The sequence below is a fragment of the Lagopus leucura genome, unplaced genomic scaffold, assembly GCF_019238085.1.
Source record: "Lagopus leucura isolate 7727_CA_CO unplaced genomic scaffold, USGS_WTPT01 Super-Scaffold_100016, whole genome shotgun sequence".
In the NCBI taxonomy this organism is placed as follows: Eukaryota; Metazoa; Chordata; class Aves; order Galliformes; family Phasianidae; genus Lagopus; species Lagopus leucura.
In genome coordinates this window covers 1,931,191-1,958,007 of record NW_024962270.1, presented here as the reverse complement: position 1 = coordinate 1,958,007, position 26,817 = coordinate 1,931,191, and the positions used below count along the sequence as shown (strand labels likewise).

The 26,817-nt window shown below is 46.9% G+C and overlaps 1 protein-coding gene across 1 annotated transcript in view; it reads left to right on the top strand.

The window, feature by feature from the left end:
- GPC3 (glypican 3) overlaps nucleotides 1-26,817 on the top strand; it is an 85,213-nt gene that overhangs the window by 42,712 nt on the left and 15,684 nt on the right. The window contains exons 5-6 of the mRNA XM_042876576.1: nucleotides 1,072-1,192; nucleotides 18,409-18,565. Coding sequence (XP_042732510.1) covers nucleotides 1,072-1,192; nucleotides 18,409-18,565 — 278 coding nt within the window. The remainder of the gene's footprint in view (nucleotides 1-1,071; nucleotides 1,193-18,408; nucleotides 18,566-26,817) is intronic.

Below are 26,817 nucleotides of genomic sequence, written 5' to 3'. Positions count from 1 at the left end.
TGTAACTGGGGCTGCAGGGAATGCAAACAACCCACAGCTTAGTAAAGCACCAGTGTGCTGCAGTGAGTGGTCCCGGCCTCTTACTGAGCTCCAGGAGCCCAGGCTGAGGTCAGTGCAGGTATGCTTGCCTCATGTTCCAAGTGTCACAAGCTGTTACTCTAGTACCTGGAGTGCTTTTCTCCAAAGGAAGGCATGCTCTGATTCCTGTGATTTCAATTTATTTGCTAATTGCTGATGAAAAAGCTGAGAGCTGGCTTGGCCATGCTGCTCTGCAGAGCATCCCTGCAACCTGCCAGGGGAGGCTGCACCTGTGGGTCTCGCAGCTGCTCTCAATCTGCTTCATGTGTGCTTTACTGGCATGCATTACGCTCATGTAAATCCAGGATATTGTGTGGTGCGGAGCCCAGCACTGCACCAAGTCAGGTTACGTTCTGCCTAAGCAGTTACTTTGATCCCCAAGGCTGGATCTCATCAAAGACTGAAATCAGTTTTGTTTGACAACACCTATTTTCCATTAGCGATGTTGACAGCATTAATTATATTCTGACGTTTTAATTCTTTATTATTGAAATCACACATCAGCGATAGTCATTATTTTGCAAGGGGTTGATGTTATGCTAATCAGCTTGCAGCTAACTGGGTCATCCCACTCATTTTTTTTGGCTGTGGGCACACTACCACTCTTGTACTGGAGTCTCTGTGGTCTGCCAAGACTTATTTTAAACAAACATGAGCAAGCCAGAATTTCTCAGCCAGCTCTCTTAGGACTCTTGGGTGCAAGTTATGTGATAATATTTATCCCCGTTGTATATTGTTTAATGTCTTCCTTGGTTACTAATGGACTGGAAAGGAGTTCATTGTCCTCAAAAGATGTAAGTACATCATCTTGTTTCTTTGCAAAGGCAGAACAGATATTAATGGGAAACTTCTGCCTTTTCTGTGTCATTATTAACTGTTTTATTCTCTCCATTTTTGAAGGGACTGGTACTTAGTTTTGTTTGTATTGATCTCTGAGGATCTTTTCTGTGTTAGCCCATTGGATCACAGTCTTCTTTGTTCTCACTCCTGCAGGTACAGTCCCCAAATCCCAAGGAATGGAGCAAAAGCTCAGCCTGGAAACCACGAGGGGAAGATGAAAGGTCCTGAGCCAGTGATCAGCCAGATCATTGACAAGCTGAAACACATCAACCAGGTTTGTTGCAGTCTTGCCAGCAGGGATGGCTGTGGGCGGTTTCCAAATCAGTATGACTTCCCCTACACTGTCTTTGGGCTCAGCCAAACAACCGTGGGCAGCTTTGGGTGCAGAGCTGGTGCCACCTCGGCCCCACTTGTTGCCAGCATGTGTGGAAGATGCTCCTTCAAGCCCTTGGGCTAAATAGGAGCATTTGGGATCAGCCTGTGCCTAGGTGCTGGTTGCATCCCTGTGCTGCACCTCTGCTGGGTGTTCATCCCTGGCACAGTGTGAGATGGTGCTGCTGTGGTGTCCCTGAGCATATGGTGCTGGTCATGCGGCTCATGCCCAAAGTTAACTCTGTTTGAAGTTCCCTTTTGCTTTGCAGACAGAGAGGATCACTTGCTTCTTTGCTGTATGTCCTTGGAATTCCTTTCCTCGTCACTGCAGGGACAAGTGGCCATTAAATGGGGATGTGGCAGAGCTGAGTGAGATCCTTTCTGCCATGCTGGGAGCTTCCTTCCCACGGTCTCAGACCTAGTGTCGTTGCAGAGAGACAAGCAGTATCTTGTCTCTACCCTATTGTGCCAGCCTAGGTGAAGTCTGTGAACAAGCTCCACTGCTGCCAAAGGGTTAGGGGGCAGCTCTGCTCTGTGTTCAGGTGGTGAAGGGCGAGAGCTCTGCAGAGGAAATTTCCTTCTCCATAGTGCTTTGGGGAGAGAGTTTAGCTTCCCAAAGCTCTCCTACAGCATTGCCTGGAGACAGCCCTGCCTTCACCATGCTCACTAGACAGGGGTCTGGCTCTGCAGCCTGTGTCACTGTATCGCTCTCAGAGGGGACCCTACAGGCTGACAGCTTGGACCTCTATGCTCTCTGGGAACAGCTAGGCAAACACTCGGGTAGGAATGCTGTCTTCCAACACAGCTGAGCTTCCCACTCTCCCCCAGGAGAGTTTTCCTGGTGAGGACGTTGCCCACGATGGCCCTGGCATGATGCTTTTGGCAGCGGCAGCTTCCTGGGGTTCAGCCCAGAAGCACCGGAGGCCGGTGGGCTGGGAGGGCTGAGCTGCCTGAAGTTGCTGGCGTAGCGACTTTTCTGCTAACCTCTGCTTTCCTGCTCCCACAGCCGTCAGGGACTGTTGTGACAGCAGCTCATGCTCAGAGCCCTGCGATGGCAGCACGCCTCGTTAGCCACTGTCTGGGAATGGGGTGCTTGAGGTCCCGGCACACGGTGGTGGCAATGCAGCCATGCTGCCTTCATGTGTGGAGCTGTGCCATCTGCCAACAGCATGTAATTATTAAGGGAAGGGGGGGGAGGTGAAAATAGCATAATCAGCTCCCTATTAAATGGGGTAGAGGGCAGGCTTCAACCTGCAGGTGATAATGATATTTTGCCGTTTGCAGTGAGAAAGTCGCACCGAACAAAACATGGTTATTAGTGTACTTGAAACTGCTGACATAAAGTAGTTGTGAAATGCTGGCTGCCAGATTAGGTCAAGTTAGGTCTTTGCTGAGCAGTTCAGGCTGCCAAGGAGCTGAGATTTGTGGAATGAGAGACCCTGGGTAAACACAGCTCGGCTGGGTACAGCTGTGTGCAGCCCTGTCCTAAGAAAAATAGGGGTAAGTGGGTGAACATGGGCAGCTCCTGGGCTCTTATGGGACTTTCTCTTGCTTGCTTGTAGTATCAGGATGGAAAGTTGTGGTGTTGTGAGGAGTGGATGAATTGTTTTGCTTTGAGCAGCAGGAATTGTAAGAGTTGGAAGAAATCAATCCCTTTGGAAGTTGTGTTTGAGAGCGAGAATGAAATAGGGAGAAAATGGAGAGTGATCTGTGAAAATTGTTTATGATCGTAGCTATTGGTACTGAGGATTGATGGTAAGTGGCTTTTAAGCTGGTAAAGTATCATAGAATCATGGAATCATAGAATTTGAGTTGGAAGGGAACCATAAGGATCATGCTGTGGATGTTACTTAAATTTGGGATTTTGGGTGTCAGAGCTCACCACCACACTTATTTTCTTGGCCTACAGAAGTTTTGTGATCTCCTTCACATCTGGAACACATCTTGAAAACCAAAGAAGTAGGAAATGTGGAAGGAGCAGCTCTGGATGAATTACAGTTGTTTTTCAGGTGTTGGCTCCGGATCTGGGAAGCAGTGTGGGCTCCCAGGGTTGGGAGGGCTGAGAAACAATGCATTGACCCAACACGATGGGCCGTGGTTTCTGAGGTTTTTCAAATATCCAGAGCCCTTAAGAGAAAAGAGCGTTCGCAGTGCTCAGAGCTCTAACCTGGATTCCCGTGTGGCTGCAGGTATATTATGGAATCCTCCTCATCTGTTGTGCTGGAGGTTCAGGTCCTGAGTCCATACAGGTGGACACAGGAGCCATGCCAGTTGTTGTAGCTCTTGTTAACTTCAGGCTGCTCACATCGTTGAAATAACGCGTGTTTTTCAGCGGGGCACCAACTGAAGTTGGGTGAACTTGTTTGGTGAATGTGTTGCTTGAGGAAATCGTTAGCTCACATCTCCTCAAACTGAATCTGGTTAAGTGCAGGCAGACAGCAGCAATTCTCTTCAGACTTCTCCAGTTTGGAACGAGTGTTGTTCCTGCACCAGAACCAAATGCACAGAGACTGGAAAGAGCGCAGAAAAGCGAGCCTGGAGAGAAAAGGAAGTCAACAAGCTTGCCAGCTTGCAGTAGTGTGGTCTGAGCACCTTTTATCATGCTAACGTGAATGAGCGAATGAAGCCTGGCCATCTGAGCAGTGTGTAGCCTCAGGTCGGTTCCTTCTGGATGAGTCACACTAGATGCCCACTCATCACATTGTAACTCCAGACCATTTCTGTTCGGTTTGAATGTGAGGTTGTGGGTGGTGCTATTTTTTTTCACACGTTGGTGGGCGAGATGGTTTATTATGGCTGTGTTGGATGTGAGGATTTCTCTTCAGTTCTGTTAGAGGTCTACCAAGTTGTGATTTGAGTTATTTTTGCTCTGTGCCCAGAGGCACGAATGGCCCATCCATAAATATTAGCATTGTTATCTCAGCTGGGAGGCCAAGGGTCACCTTCAGGAAAATGAGTTGGAAGCAGTTCCTAACTTTTATTTCCCAGAGTGAATGGGGTCTGTTTCTGTCTAGAAGGGTTTTCGCTCATCCCACACGTGAGAATATATTGAAGTGGAAAGGTTATTCATTGTCAGCACGAGGTCTTGCTCTATTTTTTGTGACTTAGTAGCATTCCTAGGTGAAAAGCAGTGTGCAAATGAGTTATTTCCTCTGTTTGCTCAATTTTCTCCCCACCATGGGGACAGGCTGATAGATGGGAGCAAGGCTTAAGCTTTCAGTTACCTGCAAAACAGCATGATGAGCTGGGGCAGTGGCTGTTCCTGTTGTGCGGGTGGGCAGATGGAGCAGTAACATCCCATACGAAGTCTGGGGCAGAGCAGCATCTCCCAAAGTTTCAGCTTCTGCCTATTTCTGATCTCTTCCTATGCTTAGATGAATCCTATTGTTTATCATAGGCCCATCTCTAGGAGGAAAAGCACAGTTTTAGAAGAGAAGGGGGGAAAGAAATTCACTAAAAATGAAGAATAAAATCCATAAAAGGAAAATTAAGTGAGAGAGATGTGCCTTTTCAAGACTGAAGGGCTTGGAAACATATTGTACATTTCCAGACACTGGAGTTAAGGGCTCATTTAGAATATTTCAAATATACTAGAGTCTGACAGTTCTTTGGTTTCTACATCAAACAATCTGTAATTTATTGCCCCATATAGGGACTGTGTTTTTATCATATTGCAAATTCTCTAGCCAGAAATCTAACTACCACATAAGCCCTTGAAAAAAAAAACAAAAAACCCTTTGGGGATCGGAATCCAGGCAGCATGTTTTCACAGCCCCTGAGAAACCAACTTTGATTTATTTCCTTGGAAATAAGGGGAGCACAGGGTTTCAGGGAGCGTTACGGCCGGGCAGGATCTTGCTGCCTCTTCACATCCATGGCTCAGTCCTGCAGTGGGAGCCGTGTGAACAGACCCTGAGCTGCTCTTCGTGGGCTTTAAGGGAGGATGAGAGCAACATTTCCAAGTTTTATGAGGCTGTAAAGCACGGAGCTCTAGATGGAGGGGAAGGTAAAAAGAAAAGTAAGCCAAGAGGGGTGAATGGCTGAAGACGAAATATACTTAGTTTGCAAAAGCATGTGCCAGAGGTTAAATAGCTGTGTTTGAAGCTGGTTTGATCAACCAATATATCTGATATTTGTTTGTGGGTTTAATGGCCTGTTTCTCGGAGGCCTGGCTGCTGGGAGAGGGCACGGCAGAGGTCATCTAGAAGTTAATTTGGAAGGAGGCCAAAAGGCCACAACTTGATTGAATCAAATGTAAACAAAATAAGCCTGGGAACAGCGTGGTACATCCGAGGGATGGGGATGGGGGGGTGGCAGAGGGTCAGATCTGGCCCCCGCGTGGGGAGACCCACACATGGGCTGTGTATGGGGCATGGCGATGGCTGTCCTCAAGGGAGGTGTTGGGGGCTTGGGAATGGCCTTGTGGGCGCTGTCCCTGTGGCTCCGAGTGGGGAGGTCCATCGGGTGCGTGGTGGTAGGGCGATGAGCATTCAAGGCTCTATTTCTCCTTCACATTCAGCAGAACCATGGCTTTCTGTGTCCTGCCAGGTTCGGTGAGCTTCATTGCTCCCACCCTCTTTCAATTCCCTGGCTAGATGAAACAGTGTAATGATTAGAAGAACGCATGGACTCCCAGATTGCTGGATGAAGTGATGCACAGTGCTCATCTACTGAAAATACACTATTTAACCTGCACCAAAACTAGTCACTTTTGGCTAACTTGCCACTTTTAAACAAAATAAGGTAATGCTGCAATATCTGAAGTGCTGTATATGTGTAATATAATTTATCAAGTTCTCAAAAGAAAAGTTAATAAACACAATAATTGCTTGGACACGCCTTTTGTTCAACATTATTAAACAGTTTGTAACAATTAAAATATTAAAACCACATGTTGTTGAAAGCAACCAGACGTTGCAATTATTTTTTACTAAGGCCATTAAACAAGACGACAGAAGATTTTTATTTTAATGATAAATGCATTTTGGAGTGGATCAGCTAATTCCTCCTTTACTGCACAAAATACTGCATAGCTCCACCAAGTCTAGGCCTGGTATTTAAGGAGCAACAATGCTGTCCTCTTGAGCTGTGCCTCCATTCTTGTTAACACACCACTGTAAATGCTCTCTATGGAAGCAGCAAGTAGAGGATTTTGTAAATCAGGGGAAGAGTGACCCTCTGGAGGCAGAACATAACTATATTGGATCGTATCTCACTGTTTGGTGGCGTTTTAAATCCAAAACCATTCTTCCCCTCCTTGCTTTCAGCACGCCAGCTATCATGTGTTAGGGTGTATCTGCAAACATCCCCGCGTTATCGGCACAGCTGTGGGAACGCTGTACCCACAGGTCACCCTCAGTGGCTTTTCCTGAACAGCCTGAGATTAATTGAGCTTGGTGTGTTTGTACGGGTGGTTTTAAACAGATGGGGACTGGCTAACGTGTAATCTGGGCTGCGTCTGCTGAACTTCCTTGCTGGTTTTGCATGTGGTCTTGCATGACATGGAGAAGTGTAACTCTGTTGAGCCCCACGCTTTCGCTTCTTGCAGCAGTTAAATATGCTGAGGAATGTGAGGTATTTCCCATTTCAAGTAAGGAAAGGGAGGTAAATAGCCATGTTTCTGGCAGTGTTTGGTGACACTGGGACTTGGTGGTGCTGAGCATCTCCCTGCTGCTGTCTGTCACTGACCCATTGCTTTTATTAGAGGTGATGGCAGAAATCCTGTCACTATGCAGAAGGCCGATTTTTGGAGGAAATGTCTGAAAAAGGAAAGCCTCAGCTGCACCTTCTTTCTGCTAGTGCCACTTCTCTATCTAGTGGTCATCAGCAGTATTCCACCTCCTACCAGTGTCAGACGACTGTGCAGCTTGGCAGTGACCTGGAGCAGCCAGCACTTCCCATGCGGTGACTCTGCTCCCAGCTTTTCTCAGCAGGACCAGGAAGCTGAGGCGGCTGAGCTTGGGTCAGGGTTTTGGGTTTCTTCCACACCACTTTGTTGTTCAGAGTGTTTACGTAACATAAATAGCATTTTATTGCTCTCCTTCCCTGAAATTCCCTGGTTGCTGCAGTCTTATGCAAGAAGAGGGATTCAACTTTGCCCTTGTGGCTTCAGCCCCGGGGGGACCGTGCAAGGAGGCAGGTGCCTGGTGTGTGTCCTCCAAACAATGTGGTGGAAATCAGTTGGGAAAAAATACCTTTGAGAAAGGATTCATTTTCTTTTGTGTCCAAAACAAGCAGCTGATGCACAGCAGTGCTGTAAGACAAACACCAGATATCCTGTACCAGCACTGGGGTTTATCCTGTTGTGGAGGAAACAAACCTGGAGGAACTGTTGTGCAGCAAGATGCAGTGGATCTGTTGATAAGAAATTAATTCTCAGTTAATGTTATTGTGTGCATTGTTAATTGTATTGAGTATCACCATGTGATGTGGTTCAGGCTGGGAAATAGGATCAGTAGGTGGGTCCAAGGTGGGTGTCTCCCCTGTGCCCCACGCATAGGACAGCAGCATTCCTGATTCTGCTAAAGAGCTTCTCTGGTATGGTTCTCATTTGGGGCATTTCTCCCCAAAATTTGGCTTAACAGCAGGAGTTTAAAATGTGGTCCAGACTGAGGTCATGGGAGCTAATCTTCCTCTTCCTGAGCAGGCATGGAAGGTCACCCCTGGTCTCCTTGGCCACAGAGCAAATCTGATTGCTTTTGTTCTTTAGCAAAAGATTTGCAACAAGAATGGTGCTTTTCATTTCAACTTGATGGAGCACAACTTTGTAGCAGCAGGAAGGGAGGAAAGAGCAGCAATGTTGGATCTGGGGTCCTCCTGCCCCAGGCTTCAGGAGGCTTTGCTAGGAGCTGCCCTGGACTGTACATGAGGTGTTTGTGGTGCAGCACACCTTGCACTCCCCATGCTGTGTCCCCTGTGCAACTGGCCGCTGCACAACCCTGAGAGCCAATCATGCTGCTGTCAGAAAGTGAATGATGTTTTATATGCTTTAAGTGATGAATAATTTGTCATCTTGCTCCTTTTGTTTCACCTGCTGATGAAGCAGCTGCTGGTAATTAGGCAGGCCTGGTGCTGGCACTGCATTCCCTTCCTCAATGGGGCTGCTGTAACCTGTGTGTGTCAGTACACCTGTAAGTAACCCTCACTCTCAGGAGGGCTCTGTCAGTTAACGCTGATGCTCATTAAACTTCTTAGCTTGCTTTTGACATGTAACTAACTGCAAAGGCCAGGTGATATTTTAGTGCTCTTGCTGTTGTACCATGCATTACAAAGGATGGCCTTTGCAGCACATAAAACTTAAGAGCAAACACAGGAGGTTGGATTGCAGCAATATTTATTGCTTATGGCCTTGGCTGGCTGTATTGTGAGGAAACTATATTTAAAGGAAGAAAATGTGCCTGGCTGTTCTTCCTGGGGACATGTGTAAGGAGATGCTGCCTGGTGGAGCACTGTCAGTGGGAGGAACTGGGGACAGCTGGCTGCAGGTGGCTGTCTTGTACCCAAGGTCTGTCACGATGGGCAGGAAATGACTTTGTATTCTTGGCAGGACCCAAAGAGTGCCTCCTGCCTGTGAGCGTGGAAGGAGCGAGTTGACCTTTTTGGGCAGCGCATCGCTCCTAAATGTGGAGGGTGAGATTTGGGGAGGTGAGTATCAAGGCTTCCTCTGCCAGTGTTGGGTCTCTCCGGGGGAGGATATAAAGTGACCAGAGTTGGACCTAATTAAACTGGTGAGCTGTGACAGCTGGTGGCCATGTGTCTGTGGGGGGGAGAACCACCCCAAGGCAACTCCCTAGATGCTCAGCCTTGCGGGCTGTGTTTTTGCTAGATAATAATGGTGATGATTTGCACCCTGGTGTTTCAGCAGTGTTCAGGTTAGACCTCATCTTATTTGTAGGCTGATCCTAGGAGGCAGTCTTGACACTTGATAAGCTGTGTCCTCAAAATTAGGTTTTCTCCTCTTCGGCTTTTAGCAAGCAGCAGTCGTGCTCTGGGTGCAGAGGAGAGGAATGACCTTGCCCAGAAGCCAACCCAGCCATCAGCCATTAATTAGGGTCCACGGAGGCTGGAAAGACCCCATTCCTGGGATTACTTTTGGTCTGGTTTGTCTCAGTTGAGTGCCTGTTTAATGTGAAGTGCATAAATACTTGTGGCAGCAGTGCTGGGGGCCCCGGGCTCCCCACTCCAGCTGGGCGCCTTCCCCAGCAGTGCCAGCACCGTGTCCCCGCTATGCTTCCACGTGGGGCTGGGGGATGGAATGGTGCTGCTGGAGGGAGCCCACAGCTCCCAGGTGCTCAGCCAGGCACCACCTGCTCCCGTGCACTCTGGGATGGGCAGACTGGCTGCTCTCTCTTCCATTGCTGATGAATTTGGGGATGTTTGCTATGAAACCTTCCTCTTCTTGCAGGGATTAAATCTCTGCTGAGATCAACAGCTCTGTAATTAACCTTGCGTTGGGGTTGTCTCATCAGAGAGTAGGTAACTGCCTCATGGGGCAGTTGTACAACTCTGTGAGACTCACAGGGGACTATCTGAAGTTATTTTCTGGGCTTGGGACAAAACAAATGTGAAAGTGAGGCTAAAAAGAGCAATGCCTTGTGGGCAGTGGCACCCTCAGGGTGGCACTGTGGGGTTAGGGGTGAGTGTTCTGGCAGCAGGTCAGCACTATATACAGAAATATGAAATCTGGGGAGTCTCTCTCTGCTGGGAGCTCCTAGGGAGGAAGGGATGCTGCTGGGGACAGAGATTTGTTTGCAGAGTGGCAGAAGGAAAATAGGGGAGATAAATCCTTCCGGCACAGCTCCAGGCTTGCCACTTCCTACCTGGTGCCAAGGATGAGCTGTTTGCTCAGAGGCAGCCCTGACAGACATTGCTGACAGCTGGTGAGTGGTCACGTGTGCTGGAGACCGAGCCAAAAGGAAATCTCCCAGCCCTGTCACTGTGGGTTGGGCTGGTGGGTGAGAGAGGGCAGTGGAGACCCCTACAAAAACATTTCTAACAGGGCTACAGGTGTGCTGGTGGCACAGCACCTGCCTGTCCTTCCAGGTGCTGTGGTGTGGGATCATGTTGCTGTGATGTGTGCATGGCTGAGAGGCAAAAGCACCATGCTCCTAAGCTAGGCATGTGCATCTGCCTTGTGCTTTTAGTACCCATCCCTTAAGCAGAGTATAGCATTCTGACCCAAACATCCACAGGCTGAGGACACTTTCCCTCTGTCCATCTCTGCCAGAATGAGAGGATAGGGATAAGGTGGTTGGTAGCTCCATCTCTGCTTGTTCTCTTGTTCCTTGTGCTCCTGCCTTTAGAATCATAGTCTCTCCATGCTACCATACTGCTGGTATCATAGAATATCCTGAGTTGGAAAGGACCCATAAGGATTGTCAAGTGCAACTCCTTGTTGCTTCTTGTTGTCTGATGTTTTATCTTCTGGTGATGTGTGCTTGATGCTTTCCTGAATGCCTTTTGAATGGCACAGCAGGGCTGTGCTCAAACACAACCAAACAAAATATGGAAAATATGGATAATAGTGATAGGTCCTGGCCCATGTAAGTTCCCACACCTCTCCTTTGCTCAGCTGCCAACCCCCTGAGGGGTGGCTGCTTGGCATGGAGAGAAATGGGTCCATGTCTTCCTGTCTAGGGATGCCGAGCAGAGGGGAAAGAGATGAAAGACAAATGGCTCCTGGGTTGAGCACCAAAAGCCCTCACCAAATCCACAATGGGGCACGAGGTGCTTTGGCTTAAGTGACACCAAATCTCGAGCAGCTATGTGCGCTGGGGCAGAGACTGAGGAAATGATGCAGGTCAGCTAGAAGAAGTTAAGAAGAGCTGCAATGGAGTTTTTGCACAAAAAATTGTTTCTACTTTAGTTTTAGAGTCTTGGTAGCTTGTAGGAGCCCAATCCTCGCAGGAAAAGATCCAGACAGACTCCTGACAGGTGCTGAAACATTACCTCCCTGATGCAACAGTGTGTTGGAGTTAATGATTGATTTTGGAGTCTGAAGGAGACCTGTGCTTAATGGAGGTGGGCAGAGGTGCGTAGGAAAGGATGGTGAAGTACCAGTGGTAATTTGCAAAGAAGTGCAAAGGAGATGGAGCTGCTGCTTCTCATTTCCAAAGAGATGAGCAGCATTTCTGCAGCAGTGGCACTGATGTGGCCGCAGGACTGGGCAGGGTTGGACCTTGCTCAGCACCTCACTGTTCTGCTCCTTCCTATTGCTGCACAAAAACAAGCCATAAATGGCTGTGGGGTGGAAGGGGAAGGAACTGCCAGCAAGGTGAATGATCGTAAAGCCCAAGTAATCTTTTTCCTATGTGCCCTGTGATGAATGAACATTTGTTTGGGGCAGGGAAGTGACACTTTCTGTACTAGGGAAAGCAGACAGGAGCCAGTCCCTCTGCCCATCCTGGAGCCAGTAGGGTTTAACCTCCATGTCCATGGGTGCATCTTGCCCCCAGACATCAGCCAGCAGTCACCAAACTGCAGTGATTCCTAGTGGCTTCACAGCCCTTTCTGTTGCCAACAGAGATTTACTGTCCAGTGTGGACTCATTTAAATTACTGCCAACATTTAGGGGTCTTTATCTGTCGTGCTTTACCCATAGGGATGTTGTCAGATTTGATAGCTAATCTGGAGTTAAGCTGATGATCCATAACATAGGGCCGCCCTTTGGCCAGTAACTCACTGCTGTCACTGCCTTTTTCACACTATCAAGGGTGACCAGAAAAACTGCTTTATGGCAGCTGAGAGCATCTTATCTCCTTGGGGTGTGTGCAGGCAGTACAGGGGACTCTGCTATGCCAGTGGCACAAGGTGGGCACAGTAGGGGTTTCTCCTATTCCAAGAAACAGCATTTTGAGGGAAACAGAGTAAAACACTTCTGTTTTTTTGGCCAAAGAGCACAATATAGAACGAGCCTTCCTTGGCCTGTTGTGCTGCCTGGGGCTTGGTCTGCTGAGATGGCTTCAGCAGTGTACAAATACGAAATGGTTTGAAGCAGGCAGTGTGGGGACGTGCAGAATTTGCTTTTTGAGCAGCTGATAAAACAGCTGACGTGCCCAACTCATTGTTTTTCTAAGCACTGAAAATGACTTTTCCAGGTCCAAAGCCTACTTCCCCTTTATTAACGTTTGATTAGCAATTGCTCCTTGCTGTGCTGAGCTTGAAACAAGAGTACAATTAGGAACAGGTTTCTCCTCTGCCACGTCTGCGTGGCCAATATCTATCCAACTGGAAGGGTCTCCATGTGGCCACAGTGGGCCTGGGCCCTTCTGTCTGGGATTGATGCTGTCAGCAGGGCAGTGATATCCGTGCATGCATGCACACACCCTCACTCTTACAAGACAGATCCTGCTGTTCACATGTATTCTTAAGATTTTAAATTCCCTTATTTGTAATGGCAATGGGTACTCAGTGCCAGGGATCATTGGGTATCTCTGTAATGCACGTTGCATTTTGTTGCTGCCCAAAACAGAAAAAGCTCTCAAGAGCTCAGAAAGAAGCAAGTAAAATTGATGCTGTTGATGTTGCATTGAGTTCTGGCTTGTGCTTGCTTCAATGTCGCCAGGGCCTTCTGCCCACAGAGAAGATGAAAAGGAACGGAGCTGGGAGATGGGAAGATGGCGAGGAGGACATCACTGAATCCCATGATGAGGGCTGGTTAAATAATGAAGGAAGTATTTGCTAATAAAAGATAATTTTTTCCATGCTATTTCTAGGGCTAATAAGCAAAGGAAGTGGAGAGAATTGATTCTCCTCGTAGAATGCTTGTGCATGATCAGGCCACCAAATTCAAAACACATGAGTTTTCAAATAGTCCACAACTTCAGGCTTTTAAAATGGGTTCCTTGCCTTGGTTCTCGCTGGTGATCAGATAATGACCTTCGTAAGCAAAACAACTCCAGCTGTATTTCATAATGGGAATATACTTCTGTACATTGTAATGAGCTGTTAACAGGGAACAGTATCGTGTGAAAATCTGCACGTTTCCCATGATGCTGCCCTGATTTAAAAGCCACCCATAAATTAGTCAGTGTTGCGAATTTAAAGGTCAGGATTGGCTACAAGGTCTATTTTTCTCCCCTTAGACAATGTTTTCAGCAGGCTGGAATTTAAAATAGGAAAACCTGACCTGCTGGGACTTGTAAGAGTTGGGTGGAATGTGTGGTGGCCTTTGTGTTGGGTGTCTGAAAGCGAGGAGAAAGAACAGCTTTGCTCCTCTGAGCTCCTTACCAAACCTCTAGAAGGATGGCATCCAATGTTCTGTGCGCAGCCCTTGAGCAGAGTGGCTGGAAGGTTCCTGGCAGAGCCAGAGGTTGGTTGGCCGTGCTGGGTTTGGTTCATGGTGTGCAGCGTCGTGTGGCTGAGCACCAGAGAGTTCCTGCAGTAGAGCTCTTTGGATGTGAACGCTTGATTACTAAATGTATATTGCAATTCTGAATATTATTTTAGCTACGAGATCAGTCTCCGTCCTCTCCAGCTTTTTAGGTTTGATCGTATTCCAGAGGCTTACTAAAAACATGCAAAGAATTTCAGCAAAACTCAGTGGAACACTTTTATTAAATTCTTTCAGTCATGCAAGCTAAATTAAATGACAGCTCTGTCCACCAAAAGATTACAAATATCAATCAGACTTCTCCCCTAAACTCATGAAGGAATTAAATGTTTTTCTAAAAGTCTTCTATTCTCCTTAACAATCTGTTTGGCTGTTCTCTTTGCTTTGCATATTTTTGAAGTCTGTTGAAAGGGATGATTTCTGCCCTAGAGGAGCACCGTGCTTGTATCACACGGCCGATATTTCATCTGAATTTGTGGACACAATTTTGATGTTGCTCAAATTGATATTTGCAATACAGTGAGCATAGTTTCCAAAATGAGAAAACGGCTGTTGAACTGCAGTCCAAGGAACACAACGCTCATTTCTTCTCAGAGACGGGAGATTAATGATAAAAAGTATGTTGTAGCCTTCCTTGTTTAGGTTAAAATTGGAAAAACAAGGCCAGGTGGCTCAGGGGGCTGGTGGGATGGGGAGCTCTGAGTGAAGTGGTTGTTAAGAACAAGGAGTTATAAAGATTTCAACACACGGTCGCCCGTCCAACTCCAGCTGAGTCATTACCCCACATTGCTGCATCTGTTTGTGTCTGGTCACTGCGTGGTTATGAATAATGGTATAAATCACACTGGGATGCCCTGGGGAGATTTCCTTGCAGAAATACTCGGCACGCTCTTCCGATCTTGCTTGTGTTTTTTTTGTTATTGTTGTTTCTTTTTTTGGGGGGGGAGAGCACAGGACAAACTGAGGAACAAATATTTGTGTGGAAACCAGCTGGGGCATTCCACCATCCCTCGTACCAATGCCCGTGCTTCTGGAGTGAGGGTAGGATGTGAAAGCAATGAGATTGGACACAAATCCGATGCATGTTTGAGCTGGTGGATCTTGTAGTTGGGAGTGTAGGATGTGGCCCATGTGCTTCTTCCCATGGTTACGGTGCAGATGGGAGATGGGTGCCCCACAGACACCTCTGAGATGTGTGTATGCGCACAGGCTCCCACAGTTAGCACTCTGGTTTACACTGGGTACATTACAGAGTATTTTTGCCATTATGGTTTAGCAGAGAAGAGCAGATATGATTGTAAACTCTTGCAGCTGAGTGAATTGTGATTAAGATGAAGCTATCTTGCTTCACATACTACTTTAGTGATCACCAGACTATGTATTTTCTGTCTCTTAGCGTAGTCTGTACACCACAGGACATGAATTAACTATAATGTCAGGGTAACAGTCAGCTCTGTTTGCTATTTAAGGATGGAGAAGCTATGTTCAGTGCTCTGAATATAACTTCATAAAGCACACAGACCGTGCTGGTGGCTGTGCAATGGTTCAGTGAGGCCACAATGTTGTGCCAACTGAAGCCATGGTGCCCAGCAGTGCTCTCTATCTGAATGCCCAAGATTGTACTTTGGGATTCCCACCCATCACTAGGTTTCCTGTCTGTGCTAGCAGGGAAGGACGTGGTAGGAGGCATTGCTGGCCCTGCTCTTCTGGTAGGACTTTCTTGTGTTTCATACTATGTCAGTGACCTTTGAATCACAGAATCACCAAGGTTGGAAATGACCTCCAAGATCATCCAGTCCAACTGTCCACCCGTCATCAACATTTCCTGATAAATCATGTCCCTCAGTACAACATGTTGCTGTATGAGTGAGCTGATGCCCAGGCAGGTTTGCAAGGCTGAGGCTGTCCTGATGCCCACAAGCATCACTGTGCCAATCAGACGCTATGGTCAGCAAGTGCTTGGCTATGCTGAGGCCCATGTGTTGTTTCTTGGGAAGTTCCCATTTCATTGTGGCTATAAAGGTTGAGAAATTAAGCTGCTAATTTATAGCATGCCAAGAAAAAAAAATAGTAATATGAGAGTGATTTTAATGTATGAAAACAACTGAAAAATTCTGCTATTTTCCCGCCCCTGCTGAGCTTATTAAATCTGAAAATATCCCAAAACTTAATTCTCTCTGCCAGAAAGCTCCTTATGCCTCTTTCTGGGTAATGGAATTTATGCTGCTGAGGTGCATGGTGAGGTTCCTGCTGGTGTGCTTCATGCTTCAGCTGCAATGGGAGCATCCTGCAATGGTGGCGCACTGGGGCAGTGAGTTCTAAATTGTGTGGGGCATGCTCACTGTATTTTTCAGCTGACATGCTCCCATCTGAGCTATACTATTAGCTGTGTCGTTGACGAAGTCTATATTTATGGTGTGGTTATTTGTTGCTGAAGTCTCTATTTACAGCATTGCAAGACTCTACGGATGTTGTCTGTTCCTGGCATGTGTCTGAATGAGCCATGGTGCTCCTCGGTCCCACAACGTGAGAACCATCAGGTCTGCGTGCAGCAAGAACAAGTGCATGCTGTGCCTCTGAGCATGACTTCTACAAACATTTCCTAAGCACTGTGGGCTGACTTTGGAGGGGAGAAATGCAAGGAGCGATAAGGGCTGAGCCGCTGTGTTTGGTTTGTGTGAGGTCTGCCCCATGCTACGCCCAGCTCTGTACTGGTGTATATATGCATATCATTTTTTTTCTTTTTGTGGTCACACAGTGTTCTGGGAAAGGCCTGCAAACATCTAAATAAAATAAGACTCTGGATCTGGGAGCTTGGGCGGTCTGAGCCAAAGTATGCTGATGGCCACGAAAACACATCTCTATGTTTTGGGGAGATGAGCTGCGCTTCACCTGCTAGCACTGCCATGGTGCCATGCTCTCTGATTCAGGTGTACAAGGCTAACATTTGGGGACACATATATAAGGGAAAACTCTTATCCTTGCCATGTCCCTTTGTCACCCTTGGGTGATGCTCAGCGTGGACCCGTGAAGCAGAGCTGTGCCACGGTGCTGCTCCCCACAGGGTGCAGCAGGGAGCTGGAGTGGTCTCACTTGGAGCCATTTGTTTTTCATTACACTGTGCTGCTCTAATATAAACAATAAGGTATGTGGACACTGCTGTGGACAGAGAGCCAGATGCTGAAAGCATTCCTCCAAGGCTGTATAAACTTCAGCAGCTAAATATTTTAGGAACTGTTTTCTAAGACTTGCTTAATAGTTTAAAAATATAACCTAGATTCCAGATATTAAAAAATGCCTTGAAAGACACGCATATTGCTGCAATAGCTGGAACCAACTAAAGCCCTGAAGTAAGCAGAAGGCTCCCGTTTTGCAATATCTTCTCTGTTACTTATCCTTTATTATTATTTTTTTTTTTAAAGCAGAGATTAAATTTGAGAGGCTTTTAATGGTGGAGTGGTAGTGACAGAAATTTTTAGCCTATATTAATGGGCTGACTCACACTTTTTCAAAGGGAAGCTGGGTTGGTGATGAAATAACTGGGTTCTTTCAGCAAAAGCAAAATAGGGAAAGTCAGTGGGAAGAGGAAGGCAATGTCTTAAATATGTGTTTCATCCTGCCACTCTGCACGGATGGTGCTGAGAGCTCCCACCTGTGGCTGAGAGCAACCCTGGCCATCAGTGCAGGTATCCAACCCCTGCTCAGTGATGTGCAACCTTTCAGAAGCAGTTAGGACTTTAAAGCTCTGGAGCTGTTTTTTGTTGATTTTGTTTTTGCTTGGAAATGTTGGAGTTGCTTGGTGTGGATTATGGGTTCTTTCACTGCATTGCTTTACCTGGGGAAGTCAAATCCTGCCTTAATCCAGCACTTTAGAAGCTCATCTCTGTGAGCATCCTCTGGGTGTTCCCATCACTGCCTGCCCCAAGCAGGATGATGCTGGGATGAGGGCACTCTGCTGTGGGATTTGCAGCATACAGAGCTGTCCTGGTTTCCCAAAGCAGTGCCAGAGGGATCTGTCATTTCTTGTCCCACATGTTACTCCTCAGACAGACCATAATCCCTGAGAGCAGCTCCATGGTGCTTTCCAACAGATCACTTTATGTTGAGCTGGCAGCACAAAGACTTGCAGTGGTGCAGCAGCAACCAAGCCTGGGGCTGAGCTCAGCTTGCCCTTGACCACTGGACAGGGCTCAGCTGTGCCACTGCTTCTGTGTCTGACATCCCCGGGGGCTTTGCCCCCACACAGGGCTCATCTGGCTCAGCTCTGGAAGTGCATTCTGCTGCTGACCTGTGGGCTTTGATGGCTGGTAGATGTCCTTCACCCAGGGAGAAGCCAAGGCATGGAGTTTCTCAGTGTGGTTTTATTTCCTTCTCCTGTTTGTTCCGTTGAGGTTTTGTGTGCATGTTTGCCCATGAATGAACCAGAGCCCTTCTGTGCTTTGGCATGAGGCATGCACCAGGGTCATATAGAATCATTCAGGTTGGAGAAGACCTCCAGGATCACCAAGTCCAACTCACCCCACCACCACCATGCCCACTAACTATGTCCCTCAGTGCTACATCTGCACGTTTCTTAAACCCCTCCAAGGACAGTGACTCTACCAACCTCCCTGGGCAGCCTGTGCCAATGCACCGCCACTCTTTTGTGAAGAAATATTCCAGATATCCAACCTAGCCCACTGATGTGGTTCCATGGAGCCCTGTCACTCACTCCTGCAAGCAGGAGATGAAGAAGTAGGGAGGGTGGTGGGAGCTGTTCAGTGATCTCGATGCATCCTGTCTTCCAGCTGCTCAAAGGGACGGCTCTGCCCCACCGAAAAGCTACAGGCAAAACCCCAGAGGAGGAGGAAGAGGGGAGTGGAGACTGTGATGATGAAGATGACTGTGGCAGAGGCTCTGGAGATGGAGAGCTGCGAGTGAGGAACCAGCTCCGGTTCTTAGCAGGTAATGGGGACAGTAGTTCTGGGGGTGGCTGTTCCTCTGGGGTCAGTAGGTCTGGATGACAACTCTTGGGTCTGCTCAGCTTCCTGCTCCAGGTGGGCTTACAGGGGTGCGTTCAGCCTTGCTGAGCTGTAGGTACAGCTCATCCCCTGCTGCCTACTCTTAGGAATTTAAAGGTGAGCTTTTCTGCTTTCTGGAGAAATTCATAAAGTCAATAAAGATGGTCTGAGTACAGCAAACCCTCTTGGTTGTTTCTGACATGGAGTTTAGAGAGACGGGGTTAATTTAAAAACAAAACAAACTCAAGAAAAAAAAAAAACACCTAAGTTTCATTTTTGAGAAGTGATTTGAGCACTCAAGACCCTTAGGATCAACAGCATTGACCATCAGTATGATCTATGTCTTTGGATCTCCTTGAGATGTCAGTAAGGTGTCCTGATGCTTCATGGCTATGTAATTAAAAAGGTCACCACCTTCCATTGGAGGTGGAAGTGAAGATCCAGCTGCGACTTGAGCAGTTACAGAAAGGTGGGTGGGTGGGTGGGTGCCTTCCCCTGACCCCCTAACTGCTGCCATCCTCCCTCCTGCTCATAGCAGTGAGACCACCACGTCCATGGTGGGTGTGTGGCATCTGCTGGCTGGGGGGCAGTGGCTGGAAGCTCGACCCAATTAATGCTGGTCCCAGCTCTGTGCTCTTGGAGAGACCAGACAACTGAACCTGGATAAAATCAGCTTTACAGCTTTGAAGTTTAAGAGGGAAATTTGGGCTCTTAAACGAAGCACAGATGTTTATAAACTTCCTTCCATTGGCCTGGGATAATTAAAATATCCTTAATGAAGTGAGAGCTGAAATATCAAATGCCCGTTTCATATCAAAGATTATTGACGCATTATGTAAAATATATAAAATACATATATTCAAATATTGGTTTGGAGAAGGAAAAGGCTCCTTAAGTTCTCCAACCCAGGTCTGAAAGAGAAATGCATCATTCGGAGAAGAATAAAATGCCCTTTCTTTCATGCAAGATCTCAATATCAAAGTGTATGTTAAGGAAACACAGGTAATCCACGTTGTCCTGAGCTGAGTGCAGAGATACGTGTTTCATTTTCCACCATCTTTGCATCACACTTCCATGCTATTTTAATGTGTTTCTAATTTCCTCTTCCAGCCTTCCCCATAATATCATCAGCTGTGTGTATAATCCTCTCTGCCGCCTCCTATCTCTGTAGGCTGGTTTAATCACAGTATTGATCCCCAGATAACCTGCCTGTCTGGCAGTTTAGACCTCTCTTGTCATGTGGTATGTGAACATGTTACGTGAAAAGAGGGCTTATCCTCCCTGTGCTACTCTGCTGGAGGGTGTTTGCTACTGACTTTGCTGAGACTGGGTAAATATTAACACAGTGGAAAAGCAGCCATGGCTTGGGGCATTGTGTCCCAGCAAGTTAAGTCTATCAGGCTGCTGGGAGAGCTGTGTTTGGGCATCACAGCTTCTGGGCACCGACTGGCCTGGAGTACAGCACTGTGCCATGGTGCCGGCCAGAGACTTTCTGGTTCTTCCTTAGCTGTGTGTGCAATGATACTCATTTTTGTGTGTTCTTCCTTAGAGTAGAAAGGTGAAGTTGATCTGACAGCGACAGAATCATGTTTGGTTGGTACTGGATAGGCAGCAGTGACACTGTTCAAGTTTTATGTTGGAAACAAGCCTGGGAAAAGTTGCTGATGGTGTGGAAATACTTTCAACATTCTGAGAATGTTTCTTTTTTACTTTGAAAGGGATATTTTTCAATTATTTTTTTTTCCATCATATCATATGTATGTAACACAAAATAAAAGGGACCAGAAACCATTCCACATCTCCCCCTAGTTCCACAAATTCTAAATTTTAGGTTAGCATGCCGATTTGAAATGATGCCAGGCTTTGAAATCTGGAAATACTTTTTGCAATGAACTTCTGCTTTTGGCGTGGCTTTGTCTCCCTCCTCCCCAAGGTGGTTGCCCTGTAATAGAGATGCAGAGACTGGGAGTGGCTGGGGTTGAGTTCCTGAGGTTCCCTGCGGCAGCACGAAGGCAGCGAGGCTGGATGGCCAGCAGTGCAGGTGTCCTAGCAGAGTGATCAAGCATGCAAATCCTCTTTAAATGCATTTCCCTGCTCACCCTCAGGTTTGCAGTGAGGGAATGCATTTGGATGCTTGGTTTTCTTTTTTCTTAGCAGTCTGGTTCAGCTCAAGAGGAAATATCCCTGGCCCCGTGATAGCAGCAGAGAACTCCTCCCTTGCTGAGTGTTGGCTCTGCCTTACACATCGACTTGGCAGGCAGCTCTGCTGCATGTGTCCTCCTGTTATCCAAGGGCAGCACAGCAAAAAGCATGTGGTCCTGCACAGCGAGGCTGTGGGCCACGTCTGGACAGCGTGCCACAAGTTCTTGGCCCTGCCTTAAAATCTCATTTGCAGTGGGATCACTGTGTAAGATAAAGGCTTTAACAAGACACATTAATGTTGTGTTGCCACTGAGTATTTGCAGTGTGTTTGCTGTGTGCAAATGGGTGCTGGGTTTGGATGGAGGTTGGGTGAAAACGTTAGCAGCATTGGCCATGCCCAAGGTCTTTGCATGAGAATGTACACCACCCAAAAAGCAGGTCATTGGGGATGCTGTGCCTGTGCTGGTAGTTGAGGTGACCCATGGAGGTGGTGGAGTCACCATCTCTATAGGTGCTCCAGAACTGTGGAGATGTGACACTGAGGGATGTGATTATGGACTTGATGGGGTGGGCTGGGGTTGGACTTAGGGATCTCAGAGGTCTTTTCCAGCCTTTATGATTCTATCATTCTATGGTTCTCCTGCCCTGCAGTTTGGGTCTCCAAAGGTTTGGGAAATGTGGAGATCTGAAAAAAAAGAGCAAAAAATCCCCAAACAAAGTCACTCTTGAATACAGCCTAGTTTTGATTTATCGCCTGTTGTATGAAATGCTACCTTTGTTTCCTATTTATAATGACCCAGTAATAACTGGACACTCAACTTAAGCTAATGATTTAAACATACTTGTAAACTGTCAAGTCAAAAGTTTGTGAGTGACTATAAACATATGTTGGTGAGTGCTGTATGCTAATAAATTCATTATTATGGTGCCCCAGTGGGAAACACGGAGATGGCAAGCTTTTTTTTTTTTTTTTTTTTTTTTATGATAGGTCTTTTATTGTTTGTCACATCTGCAACACATTAAGGATTTTGAAGGCAGATAATGTTTACAATAAGAGGAGGATTGAAAGCCTTCCAGCTCAGTGAAGAGCGCTTCCTGTTTGTCAATGGAGTAACTATGGACCCGGCACCCTGTGCATGGAGCTCCAAAAATAGAGATGTGTCCACACGTGTGTGTGTATTTACGCCACACCAATGGCAAAGCATGCCAGTGAATAAACAGTAGTATTTCCCCCCAGATCATGAGTCGGTGTGAATGTATTCCAGAAATCTATGCTTACAGACATCCTCACACTGCTGAGATCAGTCATCCTACACTGTGTACCCAAAGCAAAGCCTGGGGAAGCTGCTGCTCCAGACAGCCACCCACTAATTAGCTCACCTCTGGCATTCTCACTCACGATGCCACTTATAACTTCCGAACTGGCTGCCAGTAAGCCTGAAAATGAAACATAGGTGCTGGAGATGCTCCTGTGCTGAGCAGCTGGAGTAGGAACTGGTGTTGCCCTGAGCTGCCTGTAGGCGATCATGAAGATTTTTGGGTGGAAATGTGCCTTTTAGTGGCTGGAAGAACACCCGGGAATATCTGAAGTGATCCAGCAAGCAGGGTCAGGGGACAGGAGGAAGATTTACCCTTCCAAAGTATCTGTGTTAGGCAGTAACAAAAGTTGTCTTGGGAACAGATGGATTTGGCAGCAATGAGTAGAAATAGTTTATCCTGAGAAGGGAAGTTGGCCTCATCCCATGAGAGGTATAAGGATGGATGTGTGCAATAAAGATATGTAAGGATGGCTCTGTGGTTTGTGTGTGTAAAACAGCTCTCCTGCCTGACTGCTCCGGCTGCGCAGCACTGGGTGTTGCCTTTCTCATCTCCATTTGTTGCTTATAAGGGCAAAGGGAGTTTGCAGCTGGAGCCCCATTTGCTGGCTTGATGCTTGGGTGCATCTTTTCTCCCCCCCACTTGTTTTCTGCTCTGTCTCCTCTGTGGGGTTTGTGTGCAGCCCACACTGAAACCCAGACATAGCATGGCCCTCTCTTTTCCAAGATCCATAACTTTTTAATGGCTTCTGACTTGACCACTGGTGCATCTGCTTTGCAGAATTGTTTCAGAAAGCCTTGTCCAATTCCTTTGGTCGCGTTCCTCTCATTAGCCTGCTTTCTCCTGCTTTGTGTCTGCTGGTGCTTGCTCACTGCTTGGAGGCAGACCAGCAAAATGTAAAATATTTACAAGATCACCTCTTCAGATTCTTTATTGCAGTGCTTGTTTCTCTGTAAATGCCTTCAGGGTGCCCATATCCGAGCCGCAGGTATCTACTGATGCTGCTCTGCCTGATGCTTGGGCAGCCAGTTCCTTTGGTTGTTTATCTATCTGCTGAAAAAGACATCTCCAAATACCAGATTTACTTCAGAATACCCCTTCAGCAGAGATGCTGCGTTGCAAGGCATCCGTCCTGTCTCAAGGCCAAATGTCAGCTGGATTATCCCGATGGAAGTGCTGGAATGCTACCAACTGAAACAGTGCAATAGCTTGATTATTGCTTTGCTGTTTCAAGTGTTTGTGTTTGTTGAAATGTCTCCTTTTAGTGAATATTTGGTTAGGAGTCAAGTGTTCTTTGTCATTGTCCAAATACAAGCGAGAAGAGACAGGGGTAGCAGTTGGCTGAAGCTGTAATTGAGTGTCAAGTTCATTAACTCGCTATGGAAATCAGCAACAATGATTTTTTTATTGGTAGGCTGGGAAAATTATTGGTCGCTTTCAGAGCAGGGATGTTTCTAGCACTCTTCAGTTGGCTGTTGGTGGTGATGCGACTCTGCTGGGCCTCACTGTACACATAATGTGTACATTTTAATGCTTTCTTGCAACTTCTATACTGAGAGTTCCTCCAAAGGTATGGGAGGTCTGAAGAAGGTTCATGCCTTAAAATAAGAATGCACCTTGAGGTAAGCTACATGTATGCAGAGAACGTTTATGAAATCGGGAAGTAAATCCACTGGATATATTCATCCTGTGCTCTTATTTTTCTGGTTTTTAATTGTATTTTATTTTGATTTATTCTTTCAAACATTTTCAGCGTTGTGGTTGCAGGTGCGAATCAGACCAAGCAGTTTTTATCTTGGATTTGTAGGAGCCAGCTTCCACTTTGACCCAAAGCAAAGAGTAGCATAGCAGATTTTTTAAAGCAGGATCAGTGGAGGGCGTTTAAATCCCTGATAGTCGCATGACCACAAACGCATGTGTCGCAGTCACAGTGTGGGCAGAAGTTGTTCTCAGTAGTTCTGGAATCTCACATCAGGGCAGATGAGGCTGGTTCTTGGCCTCGGTGTGTGGTGACTTTGGGAAATGGAGCTGTGTGAGATGTACTGAAGGTTGGATGAAATGACTTGCTGCTCTTGTGCTGTACAAATGCACAAGTCTTGGTAACTCTGGGATTGCTTTCTCATGTGCCATGCTTCTGACAAGAAGTTTTCCTTCTATTTGGGCTTGAACGCGGCTGCAGTTCTGAGTAACAGTTTATGACTGAGTGTCTGAGGAGCCACTTTTCAACAGCGTAATTTGGGAGCTGATGTATCTTTAAAGCGTTACTGAGTGCAGCATTTTACATGACTGAACGCATCTGAACAATTTCAAGTATGCAAAGATCTGCCCAGTTGCAGTGGTGATAGTCATATTTATCTGTAAGGAATGATGAATCTGTGTTTCTGTGGCTTGAAAATGCATGAATTCTTCTGAAGCTGGGAAACACACTTCCTGACTCAATACTAACTTCTTTTTTCTTCCAGGAGAGATGAAATAGTTTAAATGGATTTCTTTTTAAGGAATGTCAGTAAGGGGATATCTCAGACAGAAGCAGAGCAGGTGGTTCTTGCTAATGGACTGACAAGATAACCTTATACCGATAGCCAGGGCATTGTATCTGTGCTGGTTGCTGTACAAAGAGAGGTTTGTCTGTGAGCTCGATAACAATACAACATGTTGATTGACTTTGCACATAGGAGAGAGTGCCCCATTCATGAGTGGCTTAGCTTTTACTAATGCCTTACTGCAGGTAAGCTGATAAGAGTGATTACAGGGATGTAATAAATGAGGCTGTGGTGCGCAGCCCTTCTTGGTGTGGCATGAGATCCCAAACAGGGATCCACTGGAGCATCCCACTACAGTGCTGGGGACTGCTGCAGGCAACAGCAAGGTTTGAATGGGAGCCACACCTTGAGTACTGTGTTCTGTTTTGGGCTTTCAGTCTTATGAGGTGTGGATGAGGGAACTGGGGTTGTTTAATATGGAGGAGGCTTAGGAGAGGCCTCATCACTCTTCACAACGGCCTGAAAAGAGGTTGTGACAAGGTGAGAGTTGGCCTCTTCTCCCAGGTGGCAGCAATAGGATGAGAGGTGATGGCCTCAAGTTGCACCAGGGGAGATTCGGGTTGGATGTTAGGAAAAAGTTCTTCTCAGACAGAGGGGTGAGTCTGTTCCTCTTGGAACAGGAAGGTGATGGAGTCACCATCCATGGAGGCTTTCGTAGATGTGGCACTGAGGGACATGGTTTAGTGGTATGGTGGGGATGGACCGGGGGTTGGACTAGGTGACCTTAGAGTCAACCTGAATGATTCTATGATATCGTGTAGCAGGGACGCCTGGAGCTTGTATGGAGTCAAGAACACAAGAGAAAAACTCATGGTACTAAGATCCATCAAGGGCTATCAATCACAGCTTTACTCAGGATGTCCTTGACATGCATCTGCCCATAAAGCACAGTGGAGGAGTTGTGTGAAAAACTACAAACACAGTTGATGTTGGGTCAGTGGCCCTGTATCACCACAAGGGTTTAGGATGGGATCTCGGCTGTGGTTGTCGCCTTGCTGTCATTCAGCTTGACTTTAAGGGAGATGTCTGAGAAGACAGATGTTGCTTCAGGTGAACCGTGGAAGTCACCTCCCCTTGGAAAACCTTTGGTTACAGCCTTCAGAGCACTCTTGAGCCCTAAAGGGAAAAAGAAATGCTGAAATTCTCCAGACTGTCTTAAATAAAATCCTGACGTCTCGGTTTCAATCGTTGAACAAACATGTTTGTTTTACACAGGATATCTTGGCAATGACATAGCAGCCCAACCTGCAGCATTGCACTATGGCAGCATCCAAAGGCTCTGGTGCTTACTTACGTGCGATCTTACCTGAGATCCAGCAAGTCTTTACTTGCTGCAAATGGAGCATTATGCTCTTAAAAATTGTTTTTCAGGTTTTTCTGTAAACACGTGCTCACCTACATGGACCTGATCCTGGGGTCTGGTGCTGGTGGTTGATGCTCTCCTATCTGTGTGGGGGTTTTTTAGCCCTTGTTGAAAAGATAATGAAAAGAGAGACTGGGAGATTTCCTCCAGAGAAACCTCTCAGGACTCTGTGTTTTTAATTCTTTTAATTCTCACTTCTTTCTCTCTTCTCCCCGTCCCTTGCTTTGCTGTAGTTGTGAGTAAAAACAGCTTCCATTTGCGACTGGCCTGCAAATCACTCATCAGTTCGTGTATTACCAGGGCACGATCGGTTACTGAGTCAACACCGCTCTGTTGGCTTTCAGTGCATGTCAGAAACAGGGGAATTCATCATTCGTCAGGAAGAAGTTCTCTTCAACTGCTGTGCATTAGCTGCAACCTGTGTGCACCCATCTACCAGCCTTGCTGGGGCCAACAACAGTAGTTACATGAACTGAGCCAGGTGTATCTGAGCGCTGGCTCCATCCATTTCCCCACAGACCCCCGCCAGCTCCACGGCCCCTTGTGCAGGAGATAAATGAGCTGTGAGCCGTAGGGGAGAAGTCCTCCTTCCCATGTGCTGGGTGTTGGTGGCCTGTGTTCAGCAGTCACTGTCCAGCCCCAGCTCTTGTGGTCTCCAGGGCTTTTGTGGCTTGAAGCAGAGTGCAGATGGGTTTATTCTGTAGCAAAAGATTTCATACAACCAAGCGCTTTTGGATTTGCAAAAGCCACATTCATCAGCCTTGCCAGCTTGGAAGTATATGGCATATTTTACTTGGGGCTAAAGCAGTCCCCAACATTTGACCTGCCACC